Source organism: Acanthochromis polyacanthus, chromosome 23 (genome assembly GCF_021347895.1).
Source record: "Acanthochromis polyacanthus isolate Apoly-LR-REF ecotype Palm Island chromosome 23, KAUST_Apoly_ChrSc, whole genome shotgun sequence".
Taxonomy (NCBI): Eukaryota; Metazoa; Chordata; class Actinopteri; family Pomacentridae; genus Acanthochromis; species Acanthochromis polyacanthus.
In genome coordinates, this window is record NC_067135.1 from 8,440,694 (window position 1) to 8,458,041 (window position 17,348).

The 17,348-nt window shown below is 41.3% G+C and overlaps 1 protein-coding gene across 3 annotated transcripts in view; it reads left to right on the plus strand.

Annotated features, from left to right (window-relative positions):
* The window catches only part of LOC110962478 (protein phosphatase 3 catalytic subunit alpha), a 73,190-nt gene that overhangs the window by 32,281 nt on the left and 23,561 nt on the right, over positions 1-17,348 (plus strand). For all 3 annotated transcript variants that reach the window (XM_022210433.2, XM_022210449.2, XM_022210459.2), the window contains exons 3-8: positions 8,590-8,714; positions 9,268-9,379; positions 9,819-9,964; positions 10,731-10,870; positions 13,768-13,845; positions 14,693-14,787. In XM_022210433.2, the coding sequence (XP_022066125.1) occupies positions 8,590-8,714; positions 9,268-9,379; positions 9,819-9,964; positions 10,731-10,870; positions 13,768-13,845; positions 14,693-14,787 (696 nt within the window). The remainder of the gene's footprint in view (positions 1-8,589; positions 8,715-9,267; positions 9,380-9,818; positions 9,965-10,730; positions 10,871-13,767; positions 13,846-14,692; positions 14,788-17,348) is intronic.

A 17,348-nucleotide genomic window follows, 5' to 3' on the forward strand; every position in this document is an offset into this window, starting at 1 on the left:
GCGCCATGACATGTCAGCTATCTCTCTGCCTCTCTCTCCCTGCTTCTCGCATAGTCACTTCCTTGTTGGGCCAGATGGCAGGTGGGGTTTTCATGATGGGAGGGGTGTGTGTGTGTGTGTGTGTGTGTGTGTGTGACGAACGGAGCTGGCTTAGGCTACCGAGTACAAGCTGCTCCCATGGCCTCCACACAAGTCACCATCAGCCGAGCTCCAGCAGCCACATCAACAGGCATCGGCACGCTTTTAACTGTTCGGGCACATGCTCGCGATACGGGAGCAGGGTTTCTGTCGTATTAACCCTCCCAAGCAGTTTTGCTTGACTGTGGGCTCATTTTTCTCTGCAATATAAAGTCCTGCACCTCTATGGAATCAGCGCAACCGTGGCTGGAAATACAGGGAGTATGATATAGTTATGATGCCATAAATCAGAAGAAGTTGAATATATTTGATTATGTTGCAAAAATGTTAAACCTGGAATGAGTGTGTCATCATTTTTCCATCCGCCCACATGCATTTCCAGCACTCGAAACAAAAAAGGCTCCTCTGCATGCTATCAATATTATACTACTTATGATATTTTCCCCGATTATCCCCAATCTGCCTAATGTAAACACAGCCAGCAGTTCTGCCGAAATGTCCCAGAATTTTTGGCACGTAACTGTTGAGTCACTAGTGGCTTCACTGTTGCACAAAATTTTTGTTTTTTTTACAGAATCCGGTTGGAGCAAGCTATCTATTTTTGACCAAATTTTGTATTAAACAAGTCAAATAAATAGAACTAGTTAAATATTGCAATGTTAAGCCTAGATGTGGTCATTTTTCCCAACAGAGCTGCACATTCTTTGTTCTTTACCGGTCAAAAAATGGAAAATTCATTGATTCTTCCTGCTTTTAAAGATCTGTCTCTGATGAATATGACATGTTTTTATTTCCAGCGAGTTAAAACACATTGAAGAATTTTGTGCTTAAACCACTGAGGATGATTTTCCACGAGCTTTAGACTTAGCAGTACTCAGTAAAATCTGAAATGATTTAAATTCAAGTGCAGTTTGCCTCAGCTGCTCCCATTTCATAACAGATCTATTTTTTTTTTTTTGTAGAAAATGCATTCTTGGTAAGGAAAGACTTGTGTGTGTAAAAAGGACCTTGATAAGTAAAATGTAAAGTGTGCTTCCTCTATGCCGCACTGCAAGGCTATTAAATCTTATGCAATGGTCTTTTAATGAGAAATACATGTGTATGGAGGCTGACAGATCAACCAGCTGGGTCAGATTTTGCTTATTGCAGATATTATGATGTCTGTATATGTGATAGCTGGTGTACTATATGCTGGGAAGTAGCAACAGAAGTAACATAAAGCAGAGGGCTTGTGCAAGTTGGAAGAGGAGAAGAATATTTCTGCCCCACAAAAGCGATGTTTATTTCCCTCTGTCTTTTTCTAGATCTTTGTTTATTGCATGCGGAATGCTAAAAAGGCTTTCCTATTCGGGCCCCGAAAACGGAAACAATAAAATACAAGCTCAAAGCCCATATATATAGATGCATCCAGTGAGGGGTAGGCATTAAACAGCTATAAAAGCTTGGGAACCAGCAGTTTGCACCAGCACAGTCATTTGAAGTTAGTTCATTTCTTCAAAGTCCAATAATAAATCAGAGGTTTTAATATTTATTGTTGCTGCCGTGCTTTAACAGCAGCTTTTGAAGCATTGCATGCAGATTGATGTTCGTAGCAGATTGCAAGCTCCACCTCAGCCTTTGCATAAATGCAACGCTCTGCAGGATGTCATAAAAACCGGGGGTATTGTTATCGCCCGGTCTCAATCAAAACGCGATATGGCACAGTCTGCACCACTCGCTCAATGAGCCCGGCCTTTGGAGTGGCCTGTGTAGGTTCTGAAGCCAGGTTGTGTAATGCCCACCACCCACTCGATAGCTGCTGCCCGCTGATATGCTGCTACTCAGGGAGATCACTTTAGCGCACAAGCAGGAGATGGCCAGAACGAATTGTTTCTCACTCCAGATAATGTACTCCCACCTGCTCTTCTTATGTGGGCTTTGGTTCTCACCTCGTTTTTGTGTGTTGTGTGACAAGAGGGAGGGAGGCAAAAGCATGTCTGTAGGTGTACAGGAACAGAGTGATGGGAGGGTTGTGTGTTTGCTGTGATAAAGCGGAGCCCTGAGCCGGAGGAGTGGGCCGCTGCACTGTTTCTGTTTGATTTGCATCGACCAGCATTGCACAGAAGAGGTGACTGCAAATCACAGTGACGGTCACGTCGGGTCTTTTTGGCCGGTGATTGAACTCCCAGCATCGCCGTGTCACCCCGCTGTTTTCTTTGCCAGCTAGTGATAGCTTTCCAAAAGGTCAGCTGGAGGTGCAGTCCTCCCACACACTGTGTTTGACGTGTGCTTCAGGTGAAATTGAAGTCTCTCGCTCCCTCAATAGACTTCAGCGGGAAACTGTAAACACTGGATTTTCACAATAATTGCTCTCTTGGTGGTCCTCCCTTCAGACAGTATTGTATTCTCCAGAGTTTAATGTGAATGTTTTTAGCTGCAGAGCCTGATTCTGAATGTTTTTGCGCTGCATTGTTGCCATTGGTGATGCTTATAGGGGTCCTTTATCAGCTCAGCAGCAGCCCAGGTCAGTTTCTTTTCACCTCCGTGATACAAGCTGCCATTCTTTGCGTTTGAAAGGATTTGATGTTTCCATAGCAATGTGCAGCCTTAGCATCACACACCTTTCTGGATGAAGCGAGATGCATCACTGGGGTAATTGTGTTGCATTCTGTTGCATCATGATGTTCAGGAACACATTTATCCATCTGCTATACGTGCTTTATCCAATAGAGAAGTGCAGTGGGGCTGGTGCCTGTCCCAGCTGATAGAGGGTAAAAAGCAGCGTGGAAAGGGCAGTAGTTCATCACAGAGAGACTTACACACCTTCAGCTAATTTAGAATTACCAATTAACCTGCCAAGCATGTCGCTGGACATTGGGACAAAGCCAGAAAACCTGGAGAGAGCATTGCAACACCAGCTTTTAAATCATTAATGAAAAATATGCATCATTTGAGGTGTGAATTCAGCAAAATAAAATAATGTCAGCAAGTATTTTTAAAGAAAATGACACTTACACGGTCACTTTCAGTTGATGTGAGAGCTGCTTTTTCAAAAATCACATTCTAAGGGAGGAATTTGAGAAGAAAAAAGGCAGAAAAAAACCTCCATTTTTTTCAAGATATGTAGTTTTTTTTTTTTAACTTAATACAGAAAATAGCTGTACACTTAAACAATAGCTGCAGTTTACTTCCTACTTATTAAAGCACAGATTCAGCCATTTTTATTACATTAAATCAATTTCCCGTCAACTTTGCACCCAATCTAAAATAGACCAGCCCAACGTTTGTAGTAGATTTGGTTTGATTACACGAGGGAATAAGGACATCTTTAGAAATCAGACACAAACAACAAGGCACCTTTTTGAAGTTGGTCCCTGCTGTGGATTTAAACAGCTACACAGTGTGGATTTAATAAAAGACAAATGGTAAAGCGGAGGTTTACGATACAGTCAAGGCGAGCTGATTCTCCGAGCTGTCTCGCGAGGCTCGTAACTTGAGATAATTGCTCTCCAACGCTGTCCTCCAGTTCCCACTAATTGGGTATCTCTGTGAAACACTTTTTTTTCACAGGCTCTTATTGTATTTCCTGCTCCAAGATACAGTTCATAAAGCAACGGTTTCACAAAAAGAAAGTCTGTGTCCTTTTCAAATTAGATTTACATCTATTCACCCTGTTGTTAATTACTTAATTAGCCGATTGCTTCAAGAATAGATGAGTTGTGGCACGCTGGCATCAGACATGGATGCTTTGCTTATCTCCGCTGTTGCTGTGAGAGCGTTCAGTGAATATTGCTGATTGTTATCTTTGTGTTATTTGTTTATTATCAGATGAAGAAGATGACTTTTCTGACTTGTTAACCAAACTGGAAGGGCTTTAAATGGCGGAGCTAACTGCTGTTTTGATCAAACTGTTAAATGATTTAATATTTGTTGTAACTTAAGCCCCCAGTGACACGCTTGTTCACCACTATGCCTGTTATACTATTAGACACCATTTGACAGCCATTAGCATTCAGTGAACTCATCTTTAGTTTCATTTGATTTGGATTAGCGGTCCCCGACTGGTGCAGCGTGAGTGTCCACATTTCCCATCCAACCTTTCAGCATGTCAGCTGTTTCAAACTCATGGCCTCTTTGCTGTGGTTCAGTTTTAATTTGTAAAATAGAAACAAAAGCATCTCAAGTAGAACTCGGCTTGAAGTGCAATGACTGAACTTAAAAAACAAAAATAAGTTCTGCAGCAACATTTACAAGTTTATTTTAAGCTATAATATGCACCATTTTCACAACTAAATGCTCAAAAATAACAAGACTGATGTTATAGATTTTGCTGACGTGTGCTTGCAACGCCTGCACAATATTGGGGAAAACGGTTTGATATTTTGTTTTTCTGCAACATATTTTGCAACGGGAAACGGCTGCATAATAAACTCTCAGTACGATGCAGTTTGTGACCAAAGCACTGCAAGATTTCAAGATGTTCACCTCATTTTTTGTAGTTATACAGCTTAACATCTTTCACTGAGGCCACAAACAGCCAACACTGCTAACAACAACTAGCTGCAGACATTCAGTGTATTTTGTCATGCTAGTTTGGGCTAACAGGGCTGCTGGATAACTTTTTATTGACTGTTGTATACGTAACAGGTTCAGGTAAGACTCCCACACACTGTCTAACTTGTAAAAATACATTTATTGGCGCAACTTTTGGGTATAAGACCTTCATGAGGCAAATTGTTTGGTGAAAAATCAGAATCCGTGTTAAAAAGGAATGAGCAGACTCTACCCTAGAATGGTATGAATCACCAAAACAGACAAAAAAATGCTTATTTTTATATGAAACAGCAGAGTCAACAATGATATAAAGAGAAACACTGATATTGCACAAACTATTTACTTCGTGTGGGTAAAGCCCTACGAAAGAAATACTGAAATCTTCCACTCACATAATGGACCCGTACTCTGTAAACCAACCTGCAACTTGAAGAAATACCCTAAAATATACATTAGAGAATACACAACACTACTGGATAGCATAACCCACAATCAGACAGAAGAGGTGAACAGCAATAAAACATCCAAATAATGTGAAATCTAAAAACCCCCATCCTGTCCAAATGCAGCCCATATTAACCAAACAAAACTATTTTCTTTATATACAATCAGTGTCTCTGTATCCAGAATACCTGCAGTGCTGTGTGTGTGTATACACATCAGTCAATCAATCAATTCATCAGACTTTAGCACAGAATGCTTTGCAGATAACAGAAATAAAAATGCAATAAAACAGCACAAACAACCCCCAACCCCACCCCTACAGCCAAGTTATCAGTAAAGGACTTTAAAATGTAAGGACTGAGGAACTGAATAAACACCGTCTCGTACAACACAGGCAATGAGGAAACACCAGAGGAGATAAAATGAAATAAAACAAGATAAGCTAGACAACGAAGATAAAATAAGTGAAATGAAATATTTATTATTAAGCTAGAGATTGATAAAGATAGAAGTCAGTGATAATAAAATAAATGATAAAAACAAAACAAAAATAAACGACATTAAATAGACTAAATTATGTAAATAGAGAGGCCAAATAAAATTATTTCTGCAAAGGGTGATAAATGAGTAAAATCTATAACATTAATCAAAAGCCGGACTAAAAAGGTAGGTCTTGAGTTTATAATATATGCGTTGACCTCCGTTTTCAGATGTCTTGGCTGTTATCAACAGCTTCTCTTTAATTAAATGTGTGGAAAATGTTTTGGTCTGAGATGCTGCACTCTAAACATTTAACCTCCTGTTTCCTTGGAACAATACCTGCAGAAACCTGGAACACTAAAAAATATACCTTATTCCTTAAAAATATGCTGATTTGGGTGACTTTTTACTTGGAACTCGGCCTTTAAATCGGCTCCGGATCTGCTCGTCAGAAAGCTCGCCACAGTTCTGGTGTGGATTTTCTCTGCTTCCGTTTGTTCATGATATTCCAGTTTGACTCCACGAGGTTGAGTTCATGGCTCTGTGTGGGCCAAACCATCTGTTGCACGACGAGTTGTTCGCGTTGTCACTAAAGACAGTTCTTGAAGACAGCGGCTCTGTTAGTGGTCATTGTCATGCTGCAGAGTGACTTTAGTATTGACCAGATGTGAATATGTTTGTAGAATGATGGTGTTTAAGTGTCTAAAGCTTGTGTGTGTCTTCATACCAAAGACTGCACCCTTCCAACGTCAGAATGCTGCTTTAAAACTTTCCTTTGATTTTAGGAAATAACTGCATCCGTCACACAGCGTCACACATTTCTAGAAACATGACGCAGCAGTGGCAGCTTACATTAATAATTTAAATCTCCCGTCATGCTATTAGATGAGTCGCCTAGTTAGTCTTCAGTGTTTTTCTAAACAGCAGCACACTGTGTTAATGTTTTACACGTAGCTGCTGTGTCCTGGATGCATCCTCAAATGTGTCGCTGCTTTTTATTCTCGGCAGAAATTCAAAAATTACTGTTTTTGTTTTTAGTTTTGCACCTCATTAATAGTCTACTTTTTAAAAAGGAGTTGCTGTGCACGGACTGAGTATTGGAAAAAAAAAAAAGGAACATCTGTATTTTTTAGCTATTTTTTTAATACTGGGTAATTAAAACTACATTTTATTCACAGGGAGAAGTGATCCAAGAGTGAGGTCACTAGCTGGCAACGCATGATGAGATTTTTTAGTGATAAATAAGTTCAGATGGAGCTTATCCTTGAGCTGACCTTCATAGTGTCTGTAAAATTGACGAGGAGCGTTTAAATCTGGCATGCTCCCTGTCAGTCAATGTTGGCGAAGCAGCAAATCCCCGGGAGCCTCTGCTTCCCTCGTGTCCTCAGGGAGTAATAACGTATAGGATCACATAGGGTGATAGGAAACCAATCCAGAGTGAATCATTGGTGGCGGCTGCTTCCCGTTGGTCACAGAATACTCCCCTGACGGTGTTTATAAGCTGCCTGGCGCGGCTGTTAGCATGGAAATGATATGACGGGAGATCAAAGTATGTCAAGTGATGCGGCGAGTGTAACAACGCGAGAATATTCTGAGTAATTATCTGTTAGTTACTGCGATGACAAGCCAGATTTGTAATCACAGGTAATTTAACAGGAAAAGTTTAGAAATTGCACAAAGCTTTCCAGTGGTTTTGGCCAATGAAACATTTGTGTATTTGGCAAAGACGCGTGCTGCGTTTGAAATGAGTCCTGCGAGCCAGTTGAAACACCTCAAGGTTGAAAAGAGGTTGAAAGGATAGGATGTGGTGGAAAAGCCAGGTTTGGAAATGGAGCCAGTTCTCCAAACTGGACAAATTCTTTCTCGCATGAAACAGTGGGTTCTGACGTCTGGTAGATTTTGTTTGCTATTCAAAACCTGACATGTAACCATATGGAGTTTAATGTCTGACATTCAGTGCTTGCCATAGAAATGCTGTGCTTCCTATATTTCAAGGGTCGTGAATGAACAGCTTACTTTAGCAAACATTTTGATGAGGGATTGAACGATACGGGTTTTTCCAGGGCCAATGCCGATCACTGGAACTGAGGAAAGGCTAGTAACTGATATTTACATGTAATGATTAAACAGCATGTGATAGCAGAGAACCTGTCATTCATAACCAGACTTATTCATTCATGAGGCTGCCTATAACTGGATCTGTTCAATAGAAATAAGAGTGATTAAATTAGAACGCTCTCCGGTTCATGTATCATTGATTGAGATTGATCAGTTTGTCTCCTGCAGTTACATCTGTTGTTTTTCTGTTCACTTTTAATGCAAACTAAGGTCCATCTTAAAGCATTATTAATTACTGTTTTCATTATTAATTATTGTTTTCCAAACTCTGTTTCAGGTTAATCTGTAGCTATCTTCTAACTTAGTCGCTAGCCATTTTGAGAGAAGCTAATTTCCCAGTTTGTGACAGCAACTTTTGTTTCTTGTTTAGTTTTTCTGAGACCACAGAGTGATGACGGACAGAGAGAGGAGGCTGCATCAGACCTGAAATAATGCATTTGATTTAATAGTAATTGACCAATAAAAATACAAATACCGATAATCAGAAAAATCCCAAATATTGGCAGTGATAATCTGCCTAATTTTGACATTTAAACGATCTCTTGTTTGTATTTTTGGGTACAAATCAACATTGTTTTAAGTTCTTTGTGTAATTTTTGAGAGTAATACAGTAGTAGCGTGGGCTGATCAAAAACAGCTTCTATAAATAAATTTCATTAAAGGAAGCTGGTTAAATCCTGTGTAGAAAACTGCAGATAAAATATTGTTCCATCTGTGCTCTTAACTGCTCGGCTCACTTGGACAGCAAACAATAAAAATGATGCAAAATGTGGAAATAAACAAATATCCCTCTCACCATGTTACTGAGGCTTTCGAGTGTTGTTTATCGGGTGTAAAGTACTCGCCATCCTGACTTGCTTTGGTCCTTATTTCCAGTTTGCGGCGACATCCATGGGCAGTTCTTTGACCTGATGAAGCTGTTTGAAGTAGGAGGATCGCCAGCATCCACGCGCTACCTTTTCCTGGGGGACTACGTCGACAGAGGGTATTTCAGTATTGAAGTGAGTCTGTGTATTTGTTTTTGTCCTCACGAGGGGCCTAATCATGTGCGACACACACCATGTGCTCGACTGAAGCTGTGCTTATTAATAGCTTTTCTCTGAGCGTGGATCAAATCCGACTGCAGATATTGGAGTGGTAATAGGCTTTTGTAATAACTTCAAATGTAGCCTGGATAGCAAATGTCACGCTGTAGCTTAGGGTTATGTACAGAGAGATTTTTAATATGAAGCAAAATACATGCATTTAATCTGGGACTGCAGGTTGGAGTTACTAATATATACATTTCCTGTCATCTCTTCACCTGAAACATTATACGTGTATTAATAAAATATATTTTAATGGAGTGTGCTGTGCCTGTTCTCTGAAGGTTCCTTTGAAGGTTTGTCATCTCTCTTCAAATGTACTCCATGAATGTTTCATTATAAGCAGAACTGCTTGTATTGTGCCACTCTGTGAAGCTGACAGTCTGACTTGAGGGGTTTTGCTTCGCGTTTTAGTGAATATGACAAGCTAACCGTTCCCCCATGTCTTTTCTGTTCTTCTTTGTTCCAGTGTGTGCTGTACTTGTGGGCCTTAAAGATCCTTTACCCCAAAACACTGTTTTTGCTGCGTGGGAATCATGAATGTCGACATTTAACAGAGTATTTCACATTTAAGCAGGAATGTAAGTAATGCTTTTGCACTTCATTTTTCACCTTTGATCTGAAGTGAGGCTCCATCTCTTGACGCTTTTGTACAGAGTGGAAGGAGAATTGAGTTATTCTTTCTAAAAGCTGTTTATTATGCGTCCTGTTCAACCGCTGACCTCAAACGCTCACTTAAAAGGGCCCTCTGGCCTGCTGCAGGATTCAGTCAGATTTTTGCCCTTTTTGATATTTACACATGTCAGAACTGTTTCTGTTGGACTCAGAAAGGCAAGGGGAAAAAAAAAACAACAAAAGCGCTGTGAAATTGTGCTCTTTTTTTTAAGTATGTTTTGGAGGTTTTTTGGCGCTATTGAGAGCCTTTTCCGTCCCAGACTAGCACACTGCCCCAATGTATGAGAGCGCCGTTGTTTGACTTGGCATGCTTTCTTTTCCCTGCCCTATTTCCCCCCATGACAGGTAGAATTAAGTATTCAGAGAGGGTGTATGACGCATGTATGGACGCCTTCGACTGCCTTCCCCTGGCTGCACTTATGAACCAGCAGTTCCTGTGTGTACACGGAGGACTATCTCCAGAAATCACAAATCTTGACGACATCAGGAAAGTATGTGTCTAATTTGACATCGCTTTTTCTATAATTTCTCAAAGCTACAGTCTGTGTGTGATTTCTTAGCAGCAGGTGTCCGTTAATGACTTTAAAAATACCCATCATTTGTTGGAAATTGGAGCTTTGTGTCCGCTTTGTGTATTTTCTGCGTTCACTCAAGTTAATGAGAGAAAAAAACTGTTCGTTTTAGCATGATGTGCCGTGAAAATAACAACCTTGCTCGCAGTACATGAAGTGATTCTCCCAGATCTGTCTCAGATACTGCTCAGGACTTGGACATGGGGGATTGTAAGCACCGGTCTGGTCCTCTCTGTGATTAAAAAATGTTGAAGAGTCGGATCCTGCTTTCAAACTAATTCAATAATTCCAAATGGATTTTGTGGCTGCAATCAGAGGGCATGCATAATAGAATTTGCTCCATTGAAGTGTCCATCATGCTACCCATCCAGTAATCAACAAGCTTTTCTTCGAGAAGGAGCTATCCTTGCCTGAAAGCAGAGAAATTTATGTTCATTGCTTGAAAAGAATGGCTGCCATCAGGTTTTTTTCATACCTTTCCAACATAGCATCCTTCTAGGTACTGAAAGATGAGCTCCGGCTTTGACACATCATCCATGCCGTGTAACCCTGAATGCCATTTAAAATCAATTCAGCAAGCATGTTCGCTTCAGCCGTGATTTAATTACGATGACTGCAGTCTTCCTCATGTGAAATTTTTCCTGCCACACAGGCTGACGGGAGTTTTTCGCTTTTTCTTCCACAGCTAGACAGATTCAAAGAGCCTCCAGCCTACGGGCCTATGTGCGATCTGCTGTGGTCCGACCCTCTGGAGGACTTTGGAAACGAAAAGAGCCAAGAGCACTTCACACACAACACAGTGCGAGGCTGTTCCTACTTCTACAGGTGAGCGTTTTGTTACTTACAACTACAGTAATGCCACATTTGAAGATCTTTGGAAAGCTGAGGGCTAACAGCTTTATCTCCCTACTAGCATTAACCAGCTAGCTCTATATTTGCAGTGAATTTCTCAAAGACTCCTGTCGCCCGTATTTATGTAACCCACATTACCTTGAATTGAGCTGAGTAACTGAACAAACAGAGGAAGTGCTCGGAGCAAGCAGCTTGCACTGTCACAAAATGTAATGAACTGGCACATTACCACGAGGCACAGTCCTGTCTCTAAATGCGTTCGGCGCTCCCTCCGCTCATTACGGCCTGAGCAATGCTTACTTGGCCCTGCATGCCTGGGGCAAGCCAGCAGAAGTAGTCAGATATGTCTTGAAGCTCCTAATAAGCATTTTCTCTTTTTGTCTTTTATTAGTAATAGCAGGTGTTTCATAACTGCTGGCCTAATAGTATTTTAATGTTAGAAATGATCTCCCAGCGCTCCAGCAGTTGGGGATTTATCAGAGCATATTTCCTCTAATTGTCTTTACGTCTTTTCTTAGCTTATATGAGCATTTACATTGCAGAAGTGAAAAGAATGTTTCTCGCTAATGTAACCAAAGAGAGGTCGAAAAAAACGTCAACAACGTTGGCCTTTTACCTCAGACGACTGATTTGACTGTCACATGTTTGTGTTGTGCCAGCATCCTTGTTAACCTTCTGCCGTTTGGTCAAAAATTCCTCCGGAGTCTTGTTTTCATCAGTGTCCTCCACTTCATCTGCCCAGGGGATGGTCACTAATTGGCATCACGCTGGCTTGCGGGATTTATGAGACAGTTTAAGCCCGACTGAGAGAGAGCCATTCCTCAGCAACCCCTCCCCGAACAACATCAGCTTCTTTGTTGCCTCCGTCTTGCAGCAACCGATATTTCCCCCCTCTGACACCGCAGGCACGCTTGTACCACTTTTACAATGTAATTCAGGCATGAAATTGCACGTTTCAAATGTGGTAGCTTCCACCCAGCAGTATAGATCAGTCAGCCTAAAGGGATTGTTGTTGTTTTTTGTTGTTGTTGCATCTTTAATCATCGGTGTTAATCCAAGCTATGCATACTAAACCAACTTTAAACTCCGCTTTCAACGCAGTGAACATACAATGTGGCCCTGTAGATTGCAGGTTGGTGAACCAATTTCTTGTGCAACTCCTCACGGTGTCCAAGGAGCTCATTAACATCTGTGCCCTGTTGTTGGACAGATGGGAGATGATCTAAACTCAGGATGCAAACTGCCAAAAAACAAACTAGGCCAAAATGCATCTTGTCTGCCCGAGCAGCGCCATATGGCACGTGTCTGCATCTGCTGCAGGAAATCAAGTGCGAAATAAAACATTTATTCCTAATTTCTTGTCTCCCATAAAGAAAAACAAACTCATTGCATTTTTAATTCCCTCTTGGCGTCTGCCGTCTCTCCTTTCCACGTCCCTCCCAGCAGATGTTGTGATTGTCAGGAATGTATTTGAGACTGTTGAAAATTCCGAAGCCTCGACGGTGTATTTCGTTGAATATTGAGAAAGAATCTTCTAAAATCCTGTTTTAAACTCAGCTGGTTTGGTCGTGAGGCAGTTGCTGAACAAAATGTTTAGTTTGGTTTTGATTGCAGCATGTGGGCGTTGTTCATTGTTGTGCTCTGATTTTGCAGAGGTGTTGAGCTGGGATTACAGAACTTAGTACAAAATCCCAACATGTACATCATTTTGCTTCTTTGAAACACAAACGTTTGGGAGATGTTTATGGATCCTGGTTATACTTGTATTTTTTTTCCCTTTACATCACTGGTTTAAATAACCACAGGACATATACTAATACCTAAAACAGACGGGATTCCAATCAGAGTGATGACAGCAGACACCGTAGAAAATAGAGATTTGTTTCATCTACTGTCTGCCTCACACAATGCCGTGAAGTCCCCTCAAATATCATCTGCATTGCTGCAAAAGCTGTAAAGTGACTGCCGGTTTAATCAGCCAAAAGTTCTGGAAATGAATCTGCAAAAAGCCACTTGAATTAAGCCCCTATTATTACTGCAAAAAATCCTCCCACATACAAGCGTTTCATATGTAAAACAACGGTGTCACTCATTTATCGTGAGCTGCCACTCATGCTGTTCGTTACAAAGCATCCCACGATTCACAAATCCTGACGTCCTCTTGGGTTTTTCATCGTGTTCAGTAGCGGCACCTCTCAAGTGTGTTTTGATAATGCAGTTTTAAAGGCAGATTTACTTAAGAAATAGTGTTTGCCAAGGAAATTTCCAGTGGAAGCCGCTGCCGCAGGATAGAAATGGAAAAATCTGAAGCCCGACTGAACCGTAGTTTGATTGTTGGCAGTCGGGCTTTTACTCTTGCAGACTTGAATAGATCAACGTGAGCATAAAACACGCTCTAACACTCCCTAGTGATCCTTTTTTTTTATTCTTAAAGAAGCAGTCTGCTATGAATCATGTCGTACTTGACATTTTTTTTAGCTTCATTCTAAAATACAGTCCAACATTTGAGAAGCATCACACCTACTCCTCTTATAGTATGAAATCATCTTATGGGCTTTTGTTTAGACTATGACTTATTCTACTGTTGGCTTTCTAGACAGTGAAGAGCCTGCTTAAAATTGCTTAAAACTGATATGAAAGTCTTTTTTTACAGCTAACCTGTCGGGGCAATATGTCTACATACGAGCTACAGTCAGTTTTAGAACAAATTTAACTTTAACTCTGTGTTGTTTATCTGCTGTTTCTCCAAGCACAATCAATAACACCCGTGGCTTATTTAATTATTTCTATTGATCATGCTTTCTTGGTCTTGCTGGGACTTTTCTTGATGTATGAGGTATGAGTAAACCAAACATCTCTTTATTCAACAGCTACCCTGCAGTCTGTGACTTTCTACAACACAATAACTTATTATCTATCATCCGGGCCCATGAAGCGCAGGATGCTGGGTGAGTGTTGTGGCAACTTGTCTTCTCCCATCACACTCATCACACAGCAGAGTGATTCAGCATTAAATGCTTTGATCCAGCTTGTCTGGCGAGCAGGTTTCGGTTGCAGTCTGAACTCATGTTAATCCGAGAAAGAAAATGAATCCAGTATGAGTTTGGCCAGATGTGATGTGACGAGAATGATTCATGCAGATCTTGTTAAGCGCTCTGGTTTCCAGAAGTTTAGCCTGATTCGTGCTTCACATTCAGACACATTTAGCACCAAATTTTCCGCACGGTAACATCTCACTCAAGCTTTTTACGAAAACCACTTTGAAAAATTAGGCTTTTAAAAGGGGGCCCGGTGGGTGGATGTGTCAAGCTGATCTGCCTCTGAATAAGGTTAAGGCTGTAGGAGGTTGTTTACCATCGCACACCCACAGCCCGGTCACGGGGGACGCTTTGACACATCTTAGCTGAGACTGCTGCCCCCAGGCGCCCCAGACCACACATGTAATTATGCTACCAGCTTCCATTTATGCTGTCTTAGCAATTGGTCAGTTTTTAACATCTCTGTAAGGTTTGGTGCCGCAAATAAACCATCCACAGTGAGAGTAGTATTTCTGTTTGGTTTTACATGCTCAGTTAGTTCAGTGTGATGACGACTTGTGGGCGTGTTTCACCTGTAACTCTGGGATTTACTCTCCTGAGGTTAATCCCCCTTTGCTAATGCATCAACGTAAACATAGTGAAAACAAGAGGTAATAAAAACTGTCACTGCTAATCAGATCTCCAGGGTTCAGCACTGTTGACTAATCCATGGATGAACTGTTGTAAAATGACCTCATGCTTCTCACATTTTTACCAGATACCGCATGTACAGAAAGAGTCAGACCACTGGCTTCCCGTCCCTTATCACCATCTTCTCAGCACCTAACTATCTAGATGTCTACAACAACAAAGGTAAGGAAGCGGAGTATGTCATTATCAGTCTTCTGCGGCTTGTAGCCGCAGAATACCACAGTGTCACATTTATGACTAGCTTCAGGGCGACATCACATTCACAGACAAGCGGATCCTGGTTTGCAGAGTTGCTGGTTTCAGATTGGTGAAAAATTTAATGGCAGCTTTGGGACGATCCAAAGCGCTTTTTTCCCCCCATGCTATTGTTACACCGCTGGAGGAAAAATGCAGGTGTAATTTAAAACAATATGTGTGGTTTCGTTTTTGTTGTACCTGCCAGCTGACGTGGCTTTCGGAGACGCTACAGCAGACGAGAGGCTTGATTTCTGTCCTAGTAGAACACTTTAAAATACTGTTTCTTCCCCCTTTAACCCTCTGAACGCCAAGGAGTTTCTGGGCATTTTATTTCTCCGAAGCTCTTTGTTGCCCAGGCCTTTTTGCAGCTGTAACCTGTTGTCATTTCCTGTAGTGAAGTGGATTTTAAAAAACTGTAACACACAGATAGGACGAGAAAGCTGCTTGAAGTGTACAGTCAATGGCAGGCTTATACCCACAGCCTACATCCAGTGAGTCACGCTACATTTTTACTCACTGTGGGCTCATTTTTCACTGCGATATAAAATACAGCATCTCTATGGAAATAGGACAACAATGACAAGTAGCAGAAAGAAGTGAAGCATGTCTTCTGTGGAGTATAAAACGATTTAAATGCCATCAATCAAATCAATTTTTTTGATTATTTATTTTTTAAAAATGGAAAAGTCTCCTAAATACAACATTTTTTGCCTGCAGGTATTAGCAATACTGGAACAAAAAATGCTGACTCTTCATACTTTCGGTACTTTACTAACATTTTTAATTGTCTTCTATCTGTTCTGTGTAAACAATCAGCCCAGTTCAGCCAAAAACTCCTTGAACTTTTATCATGGGAATGTTAGTCATTTGTGGCTTCTCATTCGTGCAGAGGAGTGCAGAATTGTTAGTTTTTGACAGTGTTGGACACATGCATAATGAAGTGATTTTGTTGTTGTATCAAGATTTCAAGCTCATATTTGATTGGATTGTCTGATGAAAACCAAAATGTTTGGTGAAAATCTTATAATTATCTGTTTTTACTCTCCGTTTTGGAGTTCAAAGGGACAAAGTGTTTCATTTGATCAAGAATGGCAATAAAAATTGTTTGCTTGACTGCAAAACATGATAAAAAATCCAGATTGACGCGTCGTTATATTTATATGCAGCCTATCAGAATGGCAACGGAGAGCCAGCATACCCCGCATCAACAGCACAGAATGAAATTGGGTCACAGCTTTGTACTTGTCTGTGATTTGCTGATTTCGGTCTGATCAGTTCAGGAAGCGAGCTGGTGTGAAATGAAGTGGCCCGGTGCCGGTTCACTTGGCACCTGGTGGCGCCCATCGCTGTGCTGCGATGCCCACGCACCCACATAGGTTTGCCTTTGTGCTGTGAGTCAGCACTTTTCCCCGCAGAACAGACAGTATCTGCTTTAGCTGTGGGGGCACGTTAGGAGTGGAGGTGGCGATGGGCAAACCACAGGAAATGGAAATGGGAAGGAAGGAGCTGGATGCAGGTAGTACACGCTGTTTTCCAATCCCTCTTGTGATGAAATGCCACAGTACCGCCTGTGTGAGCACGGGGGCGAGGACTGTCCTTTTTCTTTCCTTTTGGCCCATTTGCAGGTTTGCTGCCTTTGATTTGAGGCAAGGTTACATTTGTTTGCTCTTTTCCTCCATGAGCTGCCCTCCAGTGCCTCCTTTCCTTTGCATTAAAGGTAGTCAAGAAACAGCGAGGCAGTTTGCCTGTCTGGATCGGCGTTTATTATTAGGAGCCTATTTGTTCCATGCCAACTAATCTTCCTATGGCTCGCAGTCAACACAACACAATACAAACAAACAAACAAAGTGATGTCAGGCGCGTGTTGTTTTTAGTTTTTGGCAACCGTTCGTCTGGAAAATCACCTCTCGAGCTCAATATGGAACAGTCAGAATATCTAAAATGATTTTCCTCTGCACCCTCATTTTAGTTGCGACTGGCTGACCTTCAGCTGATAAAAATGCCTACCAGAGCAGGAGTGGTTATCAGCAATAGAAACATTACTCTGTGCTTGTTTTTAGAACTGACTTCATTTAGGAGCACAGATACATCTTAACTAGTGGGAGCGCATGTTTTTTTTATTTCCCTCATCATTCACTGTCTGCCTCAGAAGGAGACGCACTTTTCTTTTTGGCTGAATCCGTCTCGTAACGACAAGATCTTTGACTTATCATCCAAATATAATAGCAGAGAAAGAGAGCAATTCCAAAGCAAATAAACCAGAGATTATAACCCAGCGCTCTTAAAATTCAGCTCATTTTATCAATCATTTACTGCACTCTTCACTGCTTGATGTCTTTTTCCCCCTCAGTTCCACAGCTAACCAATGCAGCCCTATCAGTCCTGTTGATGCTCTTCTAATCAGTCATGTGGGTGGGGCTCGCTGGTAGAACCAAAGCCTCCGTAATGAATTGCTGTGCTCTTAGCTTCGTGCTGTAGCTCCAAGC